The 19,686-nt window shown below is 41.7% G+C and overlaps 4 protein-coding genes across 4 annotated transcripts in view; 2 read left to right on the forward strand and 2 right to left on the reverse strand.

The window, feature by feature from the left end:
- Window positions 1–895: 895 nt before the first annotated feature.
- Window positions 896–2,186, reverse strand: LOC100990022 (histone H2A type 1-J). Its single transcript, XM_034961626.4, has one exon. It carries the CDS (start codon window positions 2,147–2,149, stop codon window positions 1,763–1,765), a length of 387 nt encoding a protein of 128 aa, XP_034817517.1. The 5' UTR covers window positions 2,150–2,186; the 3' UTR covers window positions 896–1,762.
- Window positions 2,187–2,322: 136 nt separating this feature from the next.
- On the forward strand, window positions 2,323–3,866 carry LOC100989331 (histone H2B type 1-M). Its single transcript, XM_003829693.6, has one exon. It carries the CDS (start codon window positions 2,453–2,455, stop codon window positions 2,831–2,833), a length of 381 nt encoding a protein of 126 aa, XP_003829741.1. The 5' UTR covers window positions 2,323–2,452; the 3' UTR covers window positions 2,834–3,866.
- Window positions 3,867–9,548: 5,682 nt separating this feature from the next.
- On the forward strand, window positions 9,549–15,426 carry LOC103783476 (histone H4). The gene has a single exon (XM_055113269.2). The coding sequence runs from the start codon at window positions 11,570–11,572 to the stop codon at window positions 11,879–11,881; it is 312 nt and encodes a 103-aa protein (XP_054969244.1). The 5' UTR covers window positions 9,549–11,569; the 3' UTR covers window positions 11,882–15,426.
- A 511-nt stretch (window positions 15,427–15,937) lies between these two features.
- The window catches only part of LOC100986301 (histone H3.1-like), a 41,758-nt gene continuing 38,009 nt past the window's right edge, over window positions 15,938–19,686 (reverse strand). The window contains exon 2 of the mRNA XM_003829684.5: window positions 15,938–16,265. Within this exon, the coding sequence (XP_003829732.4) occupies window positions 15,938–16,265 (328 nt within the window). The remainder of the gene's footprint in view (window positions 16,266–19,686) is intronic.

Below are 19,686 nucleotides of genomic sequence, written 5' to 3' on the forward strand. Positions count from 1 at the left end.
CTACTCTGGTGGCTGAGGCAGGAGAATCGCTTGAACTCGGGAGGTGGAGGTTGCTGTGAGCCGAGATCACGCCACTGCAGTTCAGCCTGGGCGACAGAGGGAGATTCCATCTCAAAAACACAAAACAAACAAAGAAAAAATAAATTTTAAAAAAAGGACATAATTCTTGTGTCTGAATTTCCTGAGATGGCAAAACTCATAAGTGGCATAACAATCCTTTTCAAGGCCCAAAATAAAAGGACCTTGACATGCCCATACAGAAATATGGACAACAGGCCGGGCGCGGTGGCTCATGCCTGTAATCCAAGCACTTTGGGAGGCCGAGGCGGGTGGATCGCTTGAGTCCAGGAGTTGGAAACCAGCCTGGGCAATGTGGCGAAACCCCATCTCTCCAAAAAATAAAATTAGCCAAACGTGGTGGCGTGCGCCTGTGGTCCCAGATACTCAGGAGGCTGCGTTGGGAGAATCGCTTGTGTCCAGAAGTTGGAGGTTGCAATAAGCCGAGATCGTACCACTGTCCTCCAGCCTGGGTGACAAAGCGAGACCCTGTCTCAAAAAAAAAAAAAAAGGATAACATGAGGAACTGAGCTCACTATTCTCAAAATGGTCCGCCTTTGGCTTTTCTCAGAAGAGATATTTTTTTCTGAGTGTAGGTATTCACCCACTAGTGCTCTTGGAATCAATAAGTATTCAGAACCATCCTTACCATCGAACATCACCAGCTTGGACTACTATGCTTGGCCATCTACTTATCCAGCAGTTACTAAGTATTTAACTCACTTACTAATTGTAAGTGTTTACAGGATACATTTGTAACATAACACCCAGGTACAAAAAGGTTAATTACACACAGAATTAAACAGAAAAATATCAGAACACATACAATGAAGTTAACTATTATTAACATGTGATTTCAGCAGTACACTAACATAAATACATGTAATTATTGGGTCACTGCCGAACATGTATGTTTGAAAGACCCTTAATTGGAAAACTTCTAAGGCCAATTTTCTTTTTTATTCCAAACTCTTGTAAGTACAAAAATTAAAAATAGAAAACAAAACATGACCAATGTATACATTGGTAAACATAAAACTGTCTGGTTTTGTTTAAATATACCCATTGAGCAGCTCCTTTCCTAGAGGCCAGGAAATAGGGCTGAGGACTCTACCCTGTTTTCAATCTAGAGACTGTGAAACTGTAGAGAAACATACTGTCTAGTAGCAATCCATATACTTTTTCTAGTAAGCATATTAAAAACCGAATACTATACTATATTCCTTACAGCCCAGTGAGTTTCCCGGAATCATAAATAAAACCCACCAGTACCTACTATGTAACTCCCAGTAATATGCTTTGACTTTTGTCAAAGTTGTGTCCCAGTAAAATTCCTTCAAGATACCACAAACTGGCCTGGCGCAGTGGCTCACGCCTGTAATCCCAGCACTTTGGGAGGCCTAGGCGGGTGGATTACCTGAGGTCGAGTCAGAGACCAGCCTGGCCACCAAGGTAAAACCCCTGAAAACACGTGTTAGCAAACGTACCTTGTTAATATCTACATTAAGAACTAAAAAAAAAAAAAAAAAAAAAAAAAAAACCTTGAAATTCAGGCAACGTAAACAGGTTAAAGATTAAAACCGAAACACCATGAGTGTATTGTGGAGTGGTGAAGCAGCTGAAAACGGACTCGTGTCATCTTTTTATGATTGTTGAAGTGGCTCTGAAAAGAGCCTTTGTTTTTATGCGCTTTTCAACTCGGTCTTTACTTAGTCTTGTGGTGGCTCTCAGTTTTCTTTGGCAGCAGCACGGCCTGGATGTTGGGCAGGACGCCACCCTGTGCGATGGTGACTTTGCCCAGAAGCTTGTTGAGCTCCTCATCGTTGCGGATGGCCAGCTGGAGGTGACGCGGGATGATGCGAGTCTTCTTGTTGTCGCGGGCCGCGTTGCCAGCCAGCTCCAGGATCTCGGCGGTCAGGTACTCCAGCACCGCCGCCAGGTACACCGGCGCTCCAGCCCCGACCCGCTCCGCATAGTTGCCTTTGCGGAGGAGGCGATGCACTCGGCCTACGGGAAACTGAAGCCCGGCCCGAGAAGAGCGGGTCTTGGCCTTGGCGCGAGCTTTGCCTCCCTGCTTACCACGCCCAGACATGGCAAAAGGCCTATTATCTATACGGTCAAGAAAGACTGAAGTGAAATTAGAAAAACGTACATTTTATAGCCTCTACTGGGCGCGAAAAGGAAGCTGTGCGATTGGCTAACATTTTATTTTTATTTAGACCAATAGGACTCGAGTATGCAGGATACCTATTTTGATTGGGCAAAACTGGCATCTGACGTCATCCACGGATAATCACCAATCAGCACTGACCTCTTCCACTCCTAATTTGCATAATAACATTTAAATAAAGAGGACGAAACAGCCATAAGGTTGTCTTTTATTTTGTTTTCCACCATGCCTGAACCAGTCAAATCTGCTCCAGTCCCTAAAAAAGGCTCCAAGAAGGCCATTAACAAGGCTCAGAAGAAGGATGGAAAGAAGCGCAAACGCAGCCGCAAGGAGAGCTACTCCGTGTATGTGTACAAGGTGCTGAAGCAGGTCCACCCCGACACCGGCATCTCCTCCAAGGCTATGGGAATCATGAACTCCTTCGTCAACGACATCTTTGAGCGTATCGCCGGAGAAGCGTCACGCCTGGCGCATTACAACAAGCGCTCGACCATCACTTCGAGGGAGATCCAGACGGCCGTGCGCCTACTGCTACCCGGGGAGTTGGCCAAGCACGCCGTGTCCGAGGGCACCAAGGCCGTCACCAAGTATACCAGCTCCAAGTGAGCCTCTCGCTGCAGTAACAGGTCCGCCGTGACCCACACCCCAAAGGCTCTTTTCAGAGCCGTCCACGTTTCTCAAGAAAGAGCCAGTTCACTGATAAGTTTGTCTCCCATTAGGTACCCTTTGGGACTCGCTAAATACATATAAATGTACTTGTATATGTGGGGGGTTTTTTTGTTTTTTTTTGTTGTTGTTGTTGTTTTGAGGTGTAGTCTCACTTTGTTGCCCACCCTGGAGTGCAATGGCACGATCTCGGTTCACTGCAATCTCCCCCTTCTGGGTTCAAGCGATTATTCTGCCTCAGCCTCTCGAGTAGGTGGGACCACAGGCATGTGGCACCAGGCCCTGCTAATTTTTGTATTTTTAGTAGATACGGGGTTTCACCACGTTGGCCAGACTGGTATCGAACTCCTGACCTTAGGTGGTCCACTTGCCTCGGCCTCCCAGTGTTGGGATCACAGGTGTGAGCCACTGCGCCCGGCCCAAAATATTTTAAAGAGGATTATTAGCAAGTATGAGTGACCGTGGCTTAGGGAAGACACAATCCCCCAAGACCATGAGAAAGTGGTTCTGAGGCAGTCAGAATGCAACTGTTTTGTACATTTTAGGGAAGCAGAAGTTATAGGTAAAGTCATAAATAAATATGTGGAGGGTTAGTCCAGGCGTGGTGACTCACGCCTGTAATCCCAGCACTCTGGGAGTCAGAGGCGGGCGGATCACTTGAGATCAGGAGTTTGAGACTAGCCTGGCCAACGTGGTGAAACCCCGTCTGTACTAAAAATACAAAAAATTAAAGGGGTGCAGTGGCACGTGCCTGTAACACCAGCTTCTCGGGAGGCTGAGGCAGGAGAATCGCTTGAACCCGGGAGGCAGAGGTTGCAGTGAACCGAGTCGTGATCGCGCCACTGCACTAACCTGGGCAACAGAGCAAGACTCTGTCTCAAAAAAAAAATCAGGTAAATCAAAGAAAATGAACTGGAAAAAATAATTGCTCTTAATATCACTGTGAATACCTAGTGAGTGTTCTGTAGATGTGTTACAGTTAAATTGCCAGAAATATTCTAGTTATGTTTAAATCAATTTTTAAAATTGTGAGAAAACTCAAGATACCTGGAAGGATTCAAAAGGCATCTGCACTGAGATTGCTTTTCCAGAGCCTTTGAATCCTCACACTTTAAAGAAACCCAACCTGAAAAATATTTTCTAACATGTGTGTGATTTATGCTAGGAATTTCCAATTTAGGATTCCATTCAATAAATTATCAAAATGTTAGCAAAGACATATACATGTTAATAGATTAAGTAAGAATAATACATTCAAAGAGTGAAGCATATTTAAATAATTCCCAACTTTAACTTTAACTTTTGGTTGTCTATTCAAACTGTAGAATCCAAAGGAAAACTTCCCCTTTGTCCTCTGAAGGTTTGGTGAAAAATCAACTCACAAAAGGCAGATTAACAGAAGACAAGGCATACAAATTTATTAATGTGCATGGGGGAGAATCAGTGATTACTCCCTCCCCCTCCCCCCACGCCCCATGCAATAGAATACAGATGATTATGTACCCTTCTTCTTAGGAAAAAGGGAGTTGGGGAAGTGTGGATGATTTTAGAGGGGTATTAAGTGATTTTTAGGGGAATTCAATAGGCTTGAATAACATATAACAGCCTAGGACGAAGTCTGTTTGGCCCACAGACCAGACAATGATTTGTGACAAAGGTTTGTCTCTGTGTGTTGACAGACTTCAGTCTTCTTGCGATATGAGTTTTCAGCTAATGAAAACTCAGAGAAGAGACCAGAGGTAATTGTTTTCTTCTTTGGCAGGTCTATACTTTAGAGAGATAAGGGAATTTCAGAGAACAACTTCATTCTCTGCTTTCAGATAGAGAAATGAGAGAGAGGAATAGGGGGAAGGTCCGAAAGACCTTGAGTACTCTTCTTCAGTTCAGTATGTCTAAGCTCCATATTTTGGGGAATCGGTTTCTGAGCCTGAACAATACAATCTCATTAGATGACGCATCTATTCTTGATACATGAGTATCATGTTAGAAACAAATTAAAGCTCTAAAGATTTTTTTTAAAAATTAGGCTGAGTGCGGTGGCTCATACCTGTAATCCCAGAAATTTGGGAGGCCAAGGCAGGCGGATTACTTGAGGTGAGAAGTTTGAGACTATCCTGGCTAACATGGTGAAATCTCATCTCTACAAAAATACAAAAATTACCAGGGTGTGGTGGTATGCGCCTGTAATCCCAGCTTCTTGGGAAGCTGAGGCAGGAGAATTGCTTGAATCCAGGAGGCAGAGGTTGCAGTGCGCTGAGATCACACCACTGCACTCCAGCCTGGTGACAGAGCAAGACTACATCTAAAAGAAAAAAAAAATTAGGAAAATACTATCCAGAAATCTTGGCAAAATTGTTTATGATTATTATTTTTGAGACAAGGTCTCACTCTGTTGCCCAGGCTGGAGTGCAGTGGCACAATCATGGCTCACTGCACCTTGGCTTCCCCAAGCTCAAACAATCCTCCCACCTCAGCCTCCTGGGTTGCTGGGACTACAGGCACAGGCCACCACCCTGGGCTAATTTTTGTATCTTTTTTGGTGGAGACAGTGTTTCACCATGTTGCCCAGGCTGTTCTCAAACTTCTGTGCTCAAGTGATCCTCCTGCCTTGGCCTTCCAAAATGTTGGGATTACAGGTGTGAGCCACTGTGCCCTGCCCCTATTTTTAATTTTTAATAGAACAAAACAGAATTTTGGGGTCGACACAATCTTTATATGTATGTACAGTCATTTTAGAAGAGATAAAATTCACATTTTGGTCACAGAATACTTAGCAAAACAATATTTAAAAGTTCTTTATTGAGTTGTTTTACCCATACACTGATTTTACTTTCCCCATACACTTGGAGAACTCTAACCCACTGTTATAGCATGAAACTGTGTAAGCCAATATTGGAGGTGTTGATGACTATATCTTGTTTTTACAAGTCATGTGGAGTGCAGACTGGGTTTCATTTTTTTTTCCCCCTGTAGTGCCTAGGTCAATGGTGACCCTACAAAATAAGGTGAATATAATGTGTCAATGTAATATAATGTACATCTTTATGAAGGAAATTAAAAAATGGACATAAAAACAAAAAAATAAGCTTTAATTAATTAATTAATTAATTTTTGAGACAAAGTCTTGCTGTGTTGCCCAGGCTGGAGTGCAGTGGTATGATCTTGGCTCACTGCAACCTCCGCCTCCTGGGTTCAAGCAATTCTCTTGCCTCAGCTTCCCAAGTAGCTGAGATTACAGGTGCCTGCCACCATACCCAGCTAATTTTTTTGTATTTTTAGTAGAGACAGGGTTTCACCATGTTGACCAGGCTGGTTTCAAACTCCTGACCTCAAGTGATCTGCCTGCCTCGACTTCCCAAACTGCTAGGATTACAGGCGTGAGCCACTGCACCTGGCCAAGAAGCTTAAATTTAAATGAGACAGAAATAGCACAGAGGCATTTGGGCTTTTGGAAAAAAAGTAGAGGCCGTTTTTTTTGGAAAAAAAGTAGAGGCCGTTCAATGCAATGGGTACATTCAAGCTATGACTTGGAGGTTCATGGTCATGGTTGGGTGGATTCTACCTAGGAGTGCTATGTTTGTTAGTAACTTCACACTTAAATCCAAATGTCACAGCTGATTATTATTAAGCAAGGGTTAAATTCTTCGAAAAGAAAAGAAAATCTAGTTTTCTGTCTTTAGGCTTGTGAGTACTGTGAAGTGTCTCAAAAAGACTAATTCCTACAAGAAATGGTTATGGGCTTGGATTTATTGTGAGACAATAAAAGAGTAACACTCGAATAAGTTTTGAGTCTCACATTTTGAATAAAGGCAGGCACACTAGGCAAGGGGTAAGGGCCGATACTTAGGGTCTCCTTTTAGGGGAAGGATTCTCTCTCTCTCTTTTTTTTTTTTTTTTTGAGATGGAATCTTGCTCTGTCAACCAGACTGGAGTGCAGTGGCATGATTTCGGCTCATTGCAAGCTCCACCTCCCGAGTTCACGCCATTCTCCTTCCTCAGCCTCCCGAGTAGCTGGGACTACAGGGACCCGCCACCATGCCCGGCTAATTTTTTGTATTTTTAGTAGAGACGGGGTTTCACCGTGTTAGTCAGGATGGTCTCAATCTCCTGACCTCGTGATCCACCCGCCTCGGCCTCCCAAAGTACTGGGATTACAGGCGTGAGCCACCGCGCCCAGCCAGGATTCTCTTTTTGGGTAGAGATTAGCTGTTTTTGAGTGAAGGGTGGCATGACACACCACCCCAAAATATGCCACATTGACATAAAGAATATTTGAGTTGAGGGCAACTAAGAAGAAGCAGATACAAGAAAACTCTCTGCCCTCTCCCTATTTGCCTAAAAGCAGGACATAAATGTACGGAGGTGTCTCTCCTCCCCTCTCTACCAGAAAGGGCAAAAATTAATCACCAGAGAAAACATCAGACTCTCATCAGCCTGGAGAGGGCATCAGAGCAATCTGCATAACAACTTTACTAACCAGCCTTTATCTACCATTAATTTCCTATATATTTGCCTTCCCACAATTTGTCACTCCTAAAAACTCAAAATCCTTTTCCTTTGTCTTCTAATTTCTCTAAAAACTTATTGATCTTATTAAAGATGCTGTATATAAACTGGAGTTTTAAGTCACATTTTTTAGTTACTGATTTCTGGGTACTCTCACATGAGACATGTGCTGTACACATGTTAATAAACTTGTTTGTTTTTCTCTTCTTAATCTGTCTTTTGTCACAAGGGCTCTAGCTGAGAACTCAGAAGTGTAGAGGGAAAATATTTTTTTCCTCCCCTACATGAGGCTTCCAGGAAAACCAGGTTTTCCTGACAAAATTAATGACAAACTTTGACAAACTTTCTACTCTCTTAGGTATCTTCTTGGTTTTCCAATGTTTTTCTTTCATATCTTAAATCTGTTTACTATGTATGTCTTGATTTTAACTGTATGTATAAACATATTCTCTTTATTGATATTGTGATGATGTTTGAATTGGGAAATGAATAACAGGCCTCAAAAAGAGTCTTCAGTCGGCCTCGGTGGCTCATGCCTGTAATCCCAGCACTTTGGGAAGCCGAGGTGGGTGGATCACGAGGTCAGGAGTTTGAGAGCAGCCTGACCAACATGGTGAAACACCATCTCTACTAAAAATCCAAAAAATTAGCCGGGCCTGGTGGCATGGCTACTTAGGAGGCTGAGGCAGGAAAATCGCTTACACCAGGGAGGTGGAGGTTGCAGTGAGCTGAGATCAAGCCACTGCACACCAGTCTGAGCAACAGAGCGAGACTCTGCCTCAAAAAAAAAAAAAAAAAAAAGCCTTCATTTGATTATATTTGATTTTTATTTTAGCTATTAATATATTCTAATAGCTGTTTAGAAGTTATATCAAAACATAAAACTCTAAGCATTTATTCAAATATATTAGAAATTTAAATGACATAAAAATTGTTAAGTACTTTATTTGGACTATTGCAAATAGCATAAATGTGAATTTAAATATATACAAAAAGTTAAGTAATTGAATATCAATAAAATATTAATAAATAGTAAATATAAATTTTATATATGTGACTAGTGAGATCTACTAAGCTAGTCTAGCCATTTTTCTCAATTATCTCCATTATTTCCTAAAGTATCCTGTGGAGTAACTCTTATTGCCTTTATTCTCATTAAAAAGATAAGGAAATTAAGACAAAAACAGCAAAAGTATCTGCAACGAAGCCACAATTTCTGTCTAGGTTTGTTTGATTGCAGAGGCTGAGCTCACTATTCTCCAAAGTAAATATTTACACGGAAACACTAAAAAACAAAGAAATTACATTTTAAATTGTGTCAAGATTACACTTTCTTTAGAGTTAAAAGAATTCCACAGTGTATCCATGCATGTAAAAAATATTAAATATATGAAAAGACGACTATTGCAATAGATAGATATCATAAAGTTAATAGGATAATCTTCGGACTGTGATTTATAGATATTTTTTCAGTTTTGCCTAATCTGAATTTCCTAAATTTTTAACTACGTACATGAATTTCTTTCTAGTTATTTGGACACCAACTGATGTACTTCAATTCAATTCAGGCACTGATTATTTGGAGTTAGCCGGACCTCACCAGTTAAAGGGCACATTTCCCAACAAGACTGTCCCAACTTCAGACGCCAGCTGCAAGTGGGGTTCCCAGGCCACTTGCTCTTCTGAGCAACTGGCTTCAAATCCAGGGATTCCCACTACCCCTTCATGTTCAATAATTTGCTAGAATGACTCATAGAATATAGAAAGTGCTATCCTTATGATTATAGTTTTATCATAAAGAATACAAATCAGGACCAGTCAGATGAAGAGACGCATAGGGCAAGGCTTGGAAGGGTCCTGAAAGCAAAGCTTCTGTGCCATCTCTATGTGGAACCAGGAGTCACCTCCCTAGGATATCTATGTGTTCACAAACCAATAAACTCCCTGACCTTGGTATCCAGAGCTTTTATGAGGGTTTTATTATATAGGCAGGATTGATTGAATCATTGACCATATGATTGAACTTGTTGGGGCAAAGGGAAAGCTTCCCCTATGTACTCTGAAGCTTCACTGAAAATCACTGTCAAGAGGCAGATTAATAGAAGAAAAGGCATACACATTTATTTAACATGTACGCAGAAGCCTTCAGAATGAAGACCTAAAGATACGGGGGAAATTGTCCATTTTTATGCTTAGGTTCAACAAAGTATGGACCGCTATGTAGAAATATGACTGGACATAATGTGTATGATCTAATGCTAAGAGACTGAGTGGGGAAACCCAGCCAGGCCTGTCTAGATTCTTCTTGGGCGCTCTGTGTAGTATTTCTTTTGTATATGGGGCAGGGCCCTCTCTGGAACGGAGGTCTTACGACTTACAGTCAAACAAGGTAAGTCAAATAATTTCTTTGTGGCCAGTTTTTACACGAAAAAATAAAATTTTTAGGTTTCTTATTGTTTTTTTCTTTTCTTTTCTTTTCTTTTTTTTTGAGATGGAGTCTCACTCAGTTGTCTAGCCTGCAGTGCTGTGGTGTGATTTCGGCTCAATGTAACCGCCGCTTCCCAGGTTCAAGAGATTCTCCTGCCTCACCCTCCTGAGTAGCTAATATTTCAGGTGTGTGACACCACGCCCAGTTAATTTTTGTATTTTTAGTAAAGACGGGGTTTCACCATGTTGGCCAGGTTGGTCTCGAAGTCCTGACTTTAAGTGACCTGCCTGCCTCAGCCTCCCTAAGTGCTGGGATTACAGGCATGAGCCAGCGCGCCCGGCCTAAACAAGCTTATATTAAAGATGACAATTTATTACTTATAAACAAATCAATAAATCTTGCTGGGTAACTAGTTCATTAACTCAAGACTCAATCAACAAAACTAAAAGTAAATTCTGAATGTAACATAGAATTTAAAAACCATAATACTCAATGCTGGTAAACATACACAGCAGTTACTGCTGGCAAAAGTGAATGGAATAAAACTTTTGAGGAAAATGTAGTACCAGTTATCAAAATACCTTAAAATCTGCATCCTTTGTGACAAAGCGCTTCAATTCTACATTTTCCTCAGGAAGTAAATTTTGTACAGTTCTCCTTTAAATTAGGAAAAGAAAATTAGCACATTATTGCTAAATACTAGAAATACTGTGAAAGTGGACCTAGAAAATTCTTATGATGGAATATTAAGCAGATATAAATTACTGCTTTTAAAATTTTTCCTAATGTGAATTTTCTAAACTTTTAACCGTGAACATAGATTCCCTTTGGCAAACCACCTTGATTAAATTATAGACAGAATAGAATTTTGGTAATAGTTCCGAGTATGTATAATGTTAAAGGTGGTACTTAATCCGCAGGGAAAAGATGAATTATTTTAAAAATCTGGTTGATTAATAAATTCCTAGGGAATTGGTTAACACTGTAGCAGGCAGAATTCAGGAGAAGAAATAATAAACAGACATTAAAATCACTTTTGTAAACTTTTTAAATAAGGGAAATTGATTAAAACAACGCGAAGTTGTAAAATGCCATATACTGCATACATTTTGTGGGAAAAAATGTGCATTTATCTGCTCACCAAATTATCTTATTAGCTAGCAGTAGAGCTCTTTGTGTGATGGGAAGATGGGATAACAGGCTGTTGTTACCGTACTGGTTTGTTTTTTTTTTTAATATATTAAAAAAAAAAGAGTGTCTCCTAAAGTGTAAGCGCTATCATGCTGGACTAATGTTTTAATTTAATTTAATTGTTGTCTTGGTAGAGATGGGGTCTCGCTATTTTCCTCACTCAGATCTCAAACTCCTGACGCCCAGGTACACTCCCATCTCGGCCTCCTTAAATGGTGGGATCACAAACGTGAGCCACCGAGCCCGGTCACTTTTTTGTATTCCCCACAGTATTGATGTATATCTTCTGCGTTCAAAAGCAATTTTTTAAAGCCTCATAACGTGGTAACAAAATACTTTGCACATTACAAAATTCAGAACACGGAAACAAGAAGCTAGCTTTTTTTTTTCCCTATTTCGGTATGGCCCTTTAGATTTCCCCTCCCCCACCGGGGCGGGACTTCCCGCCGACTTCTTTCAGGTTCTCAGTTCGGTCCGCCAACTGTCGTATAAAGGCGCTGCCTCAGGCCAGAGTCCTCACAAAGCGTTGGGTGAGACTCCTCTTGCTCATCATGTCTGGCCGCGGCAAAGGCGGGAAGGGTCTTGGCAAAGGCGGCGCTAAGCGCCATCGTAAAGTACTGCGCGACAATATCCAGGGCATCACCAAGCCGGCTATCCGGCGCCTTGCTCGCCGCGGCGGCGTGAAGCGCATCTCCGGCCTCATCTACGAGGAGACCCGCGGGGTGCTGAAGGTGTTCCTGGAGAACGTGATCCGGGACGCCGTGACCTATACAGAGCACGCCAAGCGCAAGACGGTCACCGCCATGGATGTGGTCTACGCGCTCAAGCGCCAGGGCCGCACCCTCTACGGTTTCGGTGGTTGAGCGTCCTTTTCTACCAACAAAAGGCCCTTTTCAGGGCCACCCTACTTTTTCAGCTGGAGAGTGGTAACATTGAGGAGTGGTTTTGGTAGGTCCGGAATTTTGCTTGCTTCTGAGTCAGTTCTGGGGGGAGCAGTTTTCTGAACACAGTGGCACACGTGTGGCCATTCACCCGCGGTCACTGTAGGCAGGACTAATGACGAGATGTAATGTCTAAACTTGCTCAAAATTCGTAAGCTTGTTTACGTAATGGAGAAAATACTCGTACATAGAATGTGCAGTACCAGAAACGTTTTTGTAACCCCCGTAGTGAGCTTGACAGTGGTAATCGGAAATCGTTTTTGAAAAGCCCCCAAATCCACAAGTATTTGTGTTCTTGTTTGTTTCGTCTTTGTCTGCGAGTTGGAGTGCAGCGGCGCGATCTCGGCTCACTGCAACTTCCGCCTCCTGGGTTCAAGCGATTCTCCTGCCTCAACCTGCCGAGTAGCTGGGATTACAGTTCTGCGCCACTACACCCAGCTAATTTTTGTATTAGTAGAGATGGGGTTTCACTATGTTGGCCTCGATCTCCTGACCTCGCGATACGCCCGCCTTGGCCTCTCAAAGTGCGACCTCTTAAAGAATTTTAAGATAATTTTTTACTTTCCTCCACCCTCATTAAGGTATGACAAATTACATGTACAATCTGATCTGACATATATTCATTGTGTAATGATTACATCGAGCTTAACATCCACCTCACTTTCTGTGGTGAGAACATTTAAGGCCTATCAGCAATTTTCCAGTATAAAGTACATTAACTATTATCACCGTGCTTTAAAGTAGATCTCCAGTATTTATACCTCCCGAGTCCCATTGTTATCTCCATCCTTGTTCCCTGGCAATAACAATTTTACTCAGTTCAACATTTTTAGATTCCTCATGTAAGTGAGATCATGCAGTTTTTGTTTTTCTGTGCCTAGTTTGTTTTACTTTGCATAATGGTCTCCAGTTTCATCTATAAGAAATGACAAGATTTATTTTAAGGCTGAGTAGTATTTCATTGTATATATGCCCCATTTATCCATTCATCTGGCATTGGACACTTGATTTGAGTTTAAATTCATAAATGGAATCTAGTGAGTAAAAGCTATTTTTTGTTTTTTGTTTTCTTTTTGGTGAGGTTCAGTCACTTATTGTTATGATGATGAAAATGATGGATGTGTCATTGGTGACATCAAAAGATCTGGAAGGACGATAATAGTCGCATTGATTCAGTTGAAGCAAAAGTACAAAACTCTGTAGTCCAAGTAATTACCACAAAGGAATTGTAATCATACTTTTTTTTTAATTTGAATTTTTGTTAGGGGAAAAAAATTGTATTTTACATGAAAAACAATTTTAAATCCTCAAAAGTTGTCAGATCTGGAATTGCTAAGTGGGCCTAAATAAAATTTTTTGCATATAAATAATGTTTCTCTTTAAGATGTAAAAAATAATATATATATTTTAACTATGTATGTCTATACATATATATATATATATATATTTTTTTTTTTTTTTTTTTTTTTTGAGACAGAGCCTTACTCTGTCACCCAGGCTGGAGAGCAGTGGCAGGATCTCGGCTCACTGCAACCTCTGCCTCCTGGGTTTTCGTGCCTCAGCCTCCCAAGTAGCTGAGATTATATACGCAGGCCACCAGGCCCAGCTAATTTTTGAGTATTTTTCGTAGAGAAATTGCCTCACCATGTTGTCCAGGCTGGTCTCAAAGTCCTGGCCTTAAGCAATCTGACTGCCTCATCCTCCCCAAGTGCTAGGATTATGGGCGTGAGCCATCGCACCGGGCCAAAAACACATTTTTAAAGTTAAGACGTAAATGTTGTTTTATAATTTTATGCCACCAAAGTGATGTGACACGGTGAAAAATTTAAAGCACAATCATAAGCAGATTATTTGCAACCAAATCTGTAACAATAATATTCTACTTGTGGGATCTTGGGTTGAGGTGCATATGCTCTCTAAGCCTCTATTTATTTTTGTAAACAATTATGTGATGATGATAAAAATAGTTCCCAGCTCTAAGGGTTGTTGTAAGGATTAAATGAGTAGGTCCGGGTGGCTCACGCCTGTAATCTCAGCTTTTGGGGAGGCAGAAGTGGGAGGACAGCTTGAGCCCAGGAGTTGGAGACCTGAAAAAAAAGACAAACAAGTGTAAATGAATTGGTAAATAAAAAACACTTAGAACACTGACAACAGTAATGCAGTGTGAAACACTTAGCATTACTTTTATGCCAAATTCATAACCTGTAATTGCATCTGACCATCATCCCTGGGTAAGAGCAATTTTTTTTGTTGTTTTTTTGTTTTGTTTTGTTTGGTGACACTCTGTCACCCAGGCTGGAGGGCAGAGGTGTGATCTCGGCTTACTGGGACCTCTGTGTCCCAGGTTTAAGCGATTCTCAGCCTCAGCCTCTCGAGTAACTGGGATTACAGGTGTGTGCCACCACGCCCGGCTAATTTTTTGTATTCCTAGTAGAGACGGGGTTTCAACACATAGGCCAGAATGGTCTCCAACTCCTGGCCTAAAGCTGTCTGCCAGCCTTGGCCTCCCAAAGTGCTGGGATTACAGGCATGAGCTACTGCATCGGGCCCAGAGAGCAACCTTTTCTAACAGCCACATTTTAGTACTCTAGATTCAGCCAGGAGTTGTGTAATTAAACCTTTGTCTATTATGGAATCATAGGAAATACCTGTGTCAAGTGCATTTTTTCACACAATTTTTGCAAATGGAGACATCTTCATTATTCTTATAGTATCATATGTTTTTAAAGTTTGTACTCACACTTTGGTAAATGAAGGACAAGATCCTTCCCTATCCTTGTGAGGATGACTACAGCATGACTGGATGGGCTTGCTATGATTTTTATCTTTCCCTGTGTTCTCACTACCGTTTTATTAATCTCAGTTCTTTTTCACAGGGTAGCACAGAATTTAACTAGCAGAAAGAGATCCAGCCATGTAGACCAGAGATTTGTCTAAGTGACAGCATGTAAGAATTAGGAAGGAAGGTTTTTTGTTTAAATACCAACAGGTTCTTTTCTTAAAGCAATTATTTTTCAAATCTAACCCACAAGGTGATAGTATCCTTAAACCAATTAAATCAGAATCTCGGGTTGGATAACCTCAAATATGACTTATTAGCACTTCCCATTAATCACTGGTCCTTCAGGCCTTTAAGTTTACTTACTAGGAATCTCACTTTTAATACCATCTTATCAACTTCAGTTGTAAATAAGAGAACACTCAAAGGCTGAGGAATTCTCAGCTTTAGCTCTGCCCACGTTAAGTAACAAAGGATAAGTTAGTCTTTGTTGTGATCACTTTGTTGTACTGATAAGCTACGTATTTCTACTCAAGGATTCAAATTCTCACCTTTCTCAAGAATTGAGCCAAAACCGATAAACTAAACTTACTTACGGTCCACTGATTAAAGGTTGTTGCATAAGTTCTTGCTATGTTCAGCAGTTGGATTCACAGCGCCAGAAACCTATAACTGCTTGACTTTCCTCCCCAACTACACTGCGAAAATTGCCCCTTAAATGTAACTAACGCTAAAACCTCAAGAACAGTATCGTGGCCAGGCGTGGTGGCTCTCTACTGTAATACCAACATTAGGCATAGGCGAGGGGATTGAGGCCAGGATATCGAAACTAGCCTGGGAAACACATGGAGACCCGGTCTTTGGAAAAATAATTAGCCTTGCGTGGTGGTGGGCGCGAGGTTCCGGCTAATCGGGAGGCTACAGTGAGCCATGATGACACTGCACTACAGTCTGCGCGACCGCCCATGTCAGTAAGCCCTGGAGCACCTGAAACAAGTTGTGTTGGGTATTTTATTTACTGGAGAGCGATTAGTGACTGATGCCTACTTACAGCGACTAGAGACGCATGCTCCGATAGCAGCACAAACTCAGCAGGCGCGAACAAATGGTAAAGAGAAAGCGGGCAAACAAGCATCACGGCTCCTCAGCTGAGAAAGTGGGGGCCCTGAAAAGGGCCTTTTGTTGATAGAAAAGGACGCTCAACCACCGAAACCGTAGAGGGTGCGGCCCTGGCGCTTGAGCGCGTAGACCACATCCATGGCGGTGACCGTCTTGCGCTTGGCGTGCTCTGTATAGGTCACGGCGTCCCGGATCACGTTCTCCAGGAACACCTTCAGCACCCCGCGAGTCTCCTCGTAGATGAGGCCGGAGATGCGCTTCACGCCGCCGCGGCGAGCAAGGCGCCGGATAGCCGGCTTGGTGATGCCCTGGATATTGTCGCGCAGTACTTTACGATGGCGCTTAGCGCCGCCTTTGCCAAGACCCTTCCCGCCTTTGCCGCGGCCAGACATGATAAGCAAGAGGAGTCTCACCCAACGCTTTGTGAGGACTCTGGCCTGAGGCAGCGCCTTTATACGACAGTTGGCGGACCGAACTGAGAACCTGAAAGAAGTCGGCGGGAAGTCCCGCCCCGGTGGGGGAGGGGAAATCTAAAGGGCCAAACCGAAATAGGGGGGGAAAAAAAGCTAGCTTCTTGTTTCCGTGTTCTGAATTTTGTAATGTGCAAAGTATTTTGTTACCACGTTATGAGGCTTTAAAAAATTGCTTTTGAACGCAGAAGATATACGTCAATACTGTGGGAAATACAAGAAAGGACAAGAAATTAAGAAACTACAATCTGTTATCCCATCACACAGGCTAGTTAATAATGTATTTTGCAGAGCAGTTGCACATATTTTTCCAAGAAAATGTATACGGTGTTGTATATGGAGTTTTGTAACCTCCTTATATTGATTATAATTTAACCAATTTCTATTAAAGAGATAAAAGTGATGTTTTGGTGTCTATGTTTCTTAGGAATTATCAATAGTTTTAATCAGTTCCCCAGCAATTTTTTAATCGGCTGTATTTTAAAAATAATGTTTTCCACATTCAACATAAATTTACTTTTTCTCTATACTTGGGACCAATATTGAAATTTATGATTTTATTACACCAAAATTTAAATTTTTATTACATTATTTAAAATTGTATTAGAGGTCTCATGATTTGGTACTACGGGTCTCCGCATTATTTCCTTTCCAAATTTCCTAATCTGTTTCACCAAGGTTTCTGGACAACTTTAGAGACCTTTTGTGAAGTCTGAATAAAATCTCTTCGAGATTTTGATAATTGCGTTAGCTTTAGGACTTAATTGGAATAGAATTAAAATCCTTAAAACAAGTTCTTATAACTAGAAAATTGGTGTTTGTAGGTTTTGTGTGGGGGTTTTTTTTTTTTTTTGGATGGAGTCTCGCTCTGTCGTCAGGCCGGAGGGCAGTGGTGCAATCTCGGCTCACTGCAACCTCCACCTCCCGGGTTCAAGCGATTCTCATGCCTCAACCTCCGGATTAGCGCGGACTACAGGCATGCGCCACCACGCCCAGCTAATTTTTTGTATTTTTAGTGAAGACCAGGTTTCACCATGTTGGACAGGATGCTCTTGATCTCTTGACATCGTGATCCGCCCGCCTCAGCCTCCCAAAGTGCTGGGATTACAGGCGTGAGCCGCTTCGCTTGGACGCTTGTAGGTTTTTAAAAAGACACTTTATATGACCCAACTAAAGATTTGTTATCAACCATTATGGAGCAACTTTGATTCCGTATATTAGATTTTCTTTCTTATTAATAAATACAGGGTTATACTCTGAATTTTTTTTTTTTTTTTTTTTTTTTTGTGGAGACGGAGTCTCGCCCTTTTGCTCAGGCTGGAGTGCAATGGCCCAATCTTGGTTCACTGCAACCTCCACCTCCCGGGTTCAAGCGATTCTCCCACCTCAGCCTCCCCTGAGTAGCTGGGATTACAGGCACTCACCACCACGCCCGGCTAATTTTTTTGTATCTTTAGTAGAGACGGGGTTTCACCATGTTGGCCAGGCTAGTCTCCAACTCCTGACCTCGTGATCCACATGCCTCGGCCTCCCAATGTGCTGGGATTACAGGCTTGAGCCACTGCGCTCGGCCAGTCTGAAATTATTTTAACATCAATGAAAATTATAAAACTCCTATAACTATTCTAATATAATCTCTTAGTATTCAATTCTTTGTTTAGAAAGTAGTTAAGAGCTGAAACTCTGGAAATAGAAAACTTTGGTTTTAGATTAAATGTTTACCTATCAGACTCGAGCTGACTTGTTACCGATCACACACGAGGTGACTTGTTTATTCTTTTTAAATCTTTGCTTATCTACAAAGTTAGAATAGGATAGTGACGGTAATGTTGGGGTGCAGAATGATTCCCCAAAATGTGGTTCTTGGGCATGCTGAGCGCTTTTGAACATTGAAAGGCCTCAGAAATAAGCTTCAGAATCAAAGCCCCTCTAACTTCGTCTTCTCTTTCCCATACATGCGAAGGGACTCTGACATTTCCTAATCGGACCAAGAAAATTTCTTACCAGAAGTAACAATTGCCTTCTATCCCCTCCCTGTTATTTCATTATTGCAGAAAAGAATACTGAATATGGATTTTTCAAGATAATGTCTGCCTCTCGGTCTCATTTAAATTACCAAGACATACTAGGTGCTGTGGCTTCTCCCACTAATCCCAGCACTGTGGGAGGTCGAGGCAGGTGGATCCCTTGAGCTCAGGAGTTCGAGACCAGCCTGGCCAACATGGCGAATCCCTGTCTCTACAAAATATACAAAAAATTAGCCAGGTGGTGTCGCATGCCTGTAATCCCAGCTACTTGGGAGGCTGAGGCAGGAGAATCACTTGAACCTGGGAGGCGGAGGTTGCAGTGAGCCGAGATTGCACCATTGCACTCCAACCTGGGCAACAAGAGTGAAACTCTGTCCCCAAAAAAAAAAAAAATTAGCCAGTTGTAGTGGTGCATGCCTGTGGTCGCAGCTACTAGGGAGCCTGAGGTAGGAGGATCACTTGAATCCCAGAGGTGGAGGTTGCAGTGAGTGGAGACTGTGCCACTGCACTCCAGCCTGGGTGACAGCCTGGGAGACGGATTAAGACCCCATCTCAAAATAAATAAATAAATTATGAAGACAATTATTTACAAGCTAATTTCTTTCTGTGGTCCATTTATTCTCCATAACAAGCCTTTATTGCCCCTCAAAGGAATTGTCTACCTTTCCCATCTCCTCCTTCCCCTATGAAAAAAGTTACATAAGCTTCTGTACTCCTTTAGGGACTGGGGTAATCACTTTGTAATTCTCCCTCGTGCACATTATTAAATTTCTATGCCATTTCTCCCATTATTCTGTCTTTTGTCAGTTGATTTTCTATGAAACTTCCCTTAGCCCCTACAGTATTTACCTCTTTGAGGTACTGTAAGAATTAATGGAGGCCAGTCTCAGTAGCCTGCCTGTAGTCCCAGCTACTCTGGGGGCTGAGGTAGGGGGATTGCATGTGTTCAGGAGTGGGAGGATTGTGCAAGCTCAGGAGTCAGAGATCAGCCTGGGCAACATCACAAGACCTTCATCTAAAAAATAAAAAAAATTTAAAAAATAAAACAATGGAGATAATGTATGTAAAATATTAAGCAGAAAGCCAACCTCTATTTAATATACGTAATTTTTTTCTTTACAACTAATTTACAAATATTTTGTTTATATTATACTTTAAATATGTTAATACATCATAAATTTATCTAATTATGTATAACACATTAAGTAGTTAATTTAAATAACAAATATTTATTTTTAGTACATATTGTCAATGTCGGGGCTCAGAAAGCAATACCCCAAACTATGGCATGGTGACAAGCTGAACTGCAGAAGCCTCAAAGTCTCTTTGACC

The sequence above is a fragment of the Pan paniscus genome, chromosome 5 (genome assembly GCF_029289425.2).
Source record: "Pan paniscus chromosome 5, NHGRI_mPanPan1-v2.0_pri, whole genome shotgun sequence".
In the NCBI taxonomy this organism is placed as follows: Eukaryota; Metazoa; Chordata; class Mammalia; order Primates; family Hominidae; genus Pan; species Pan paniscus.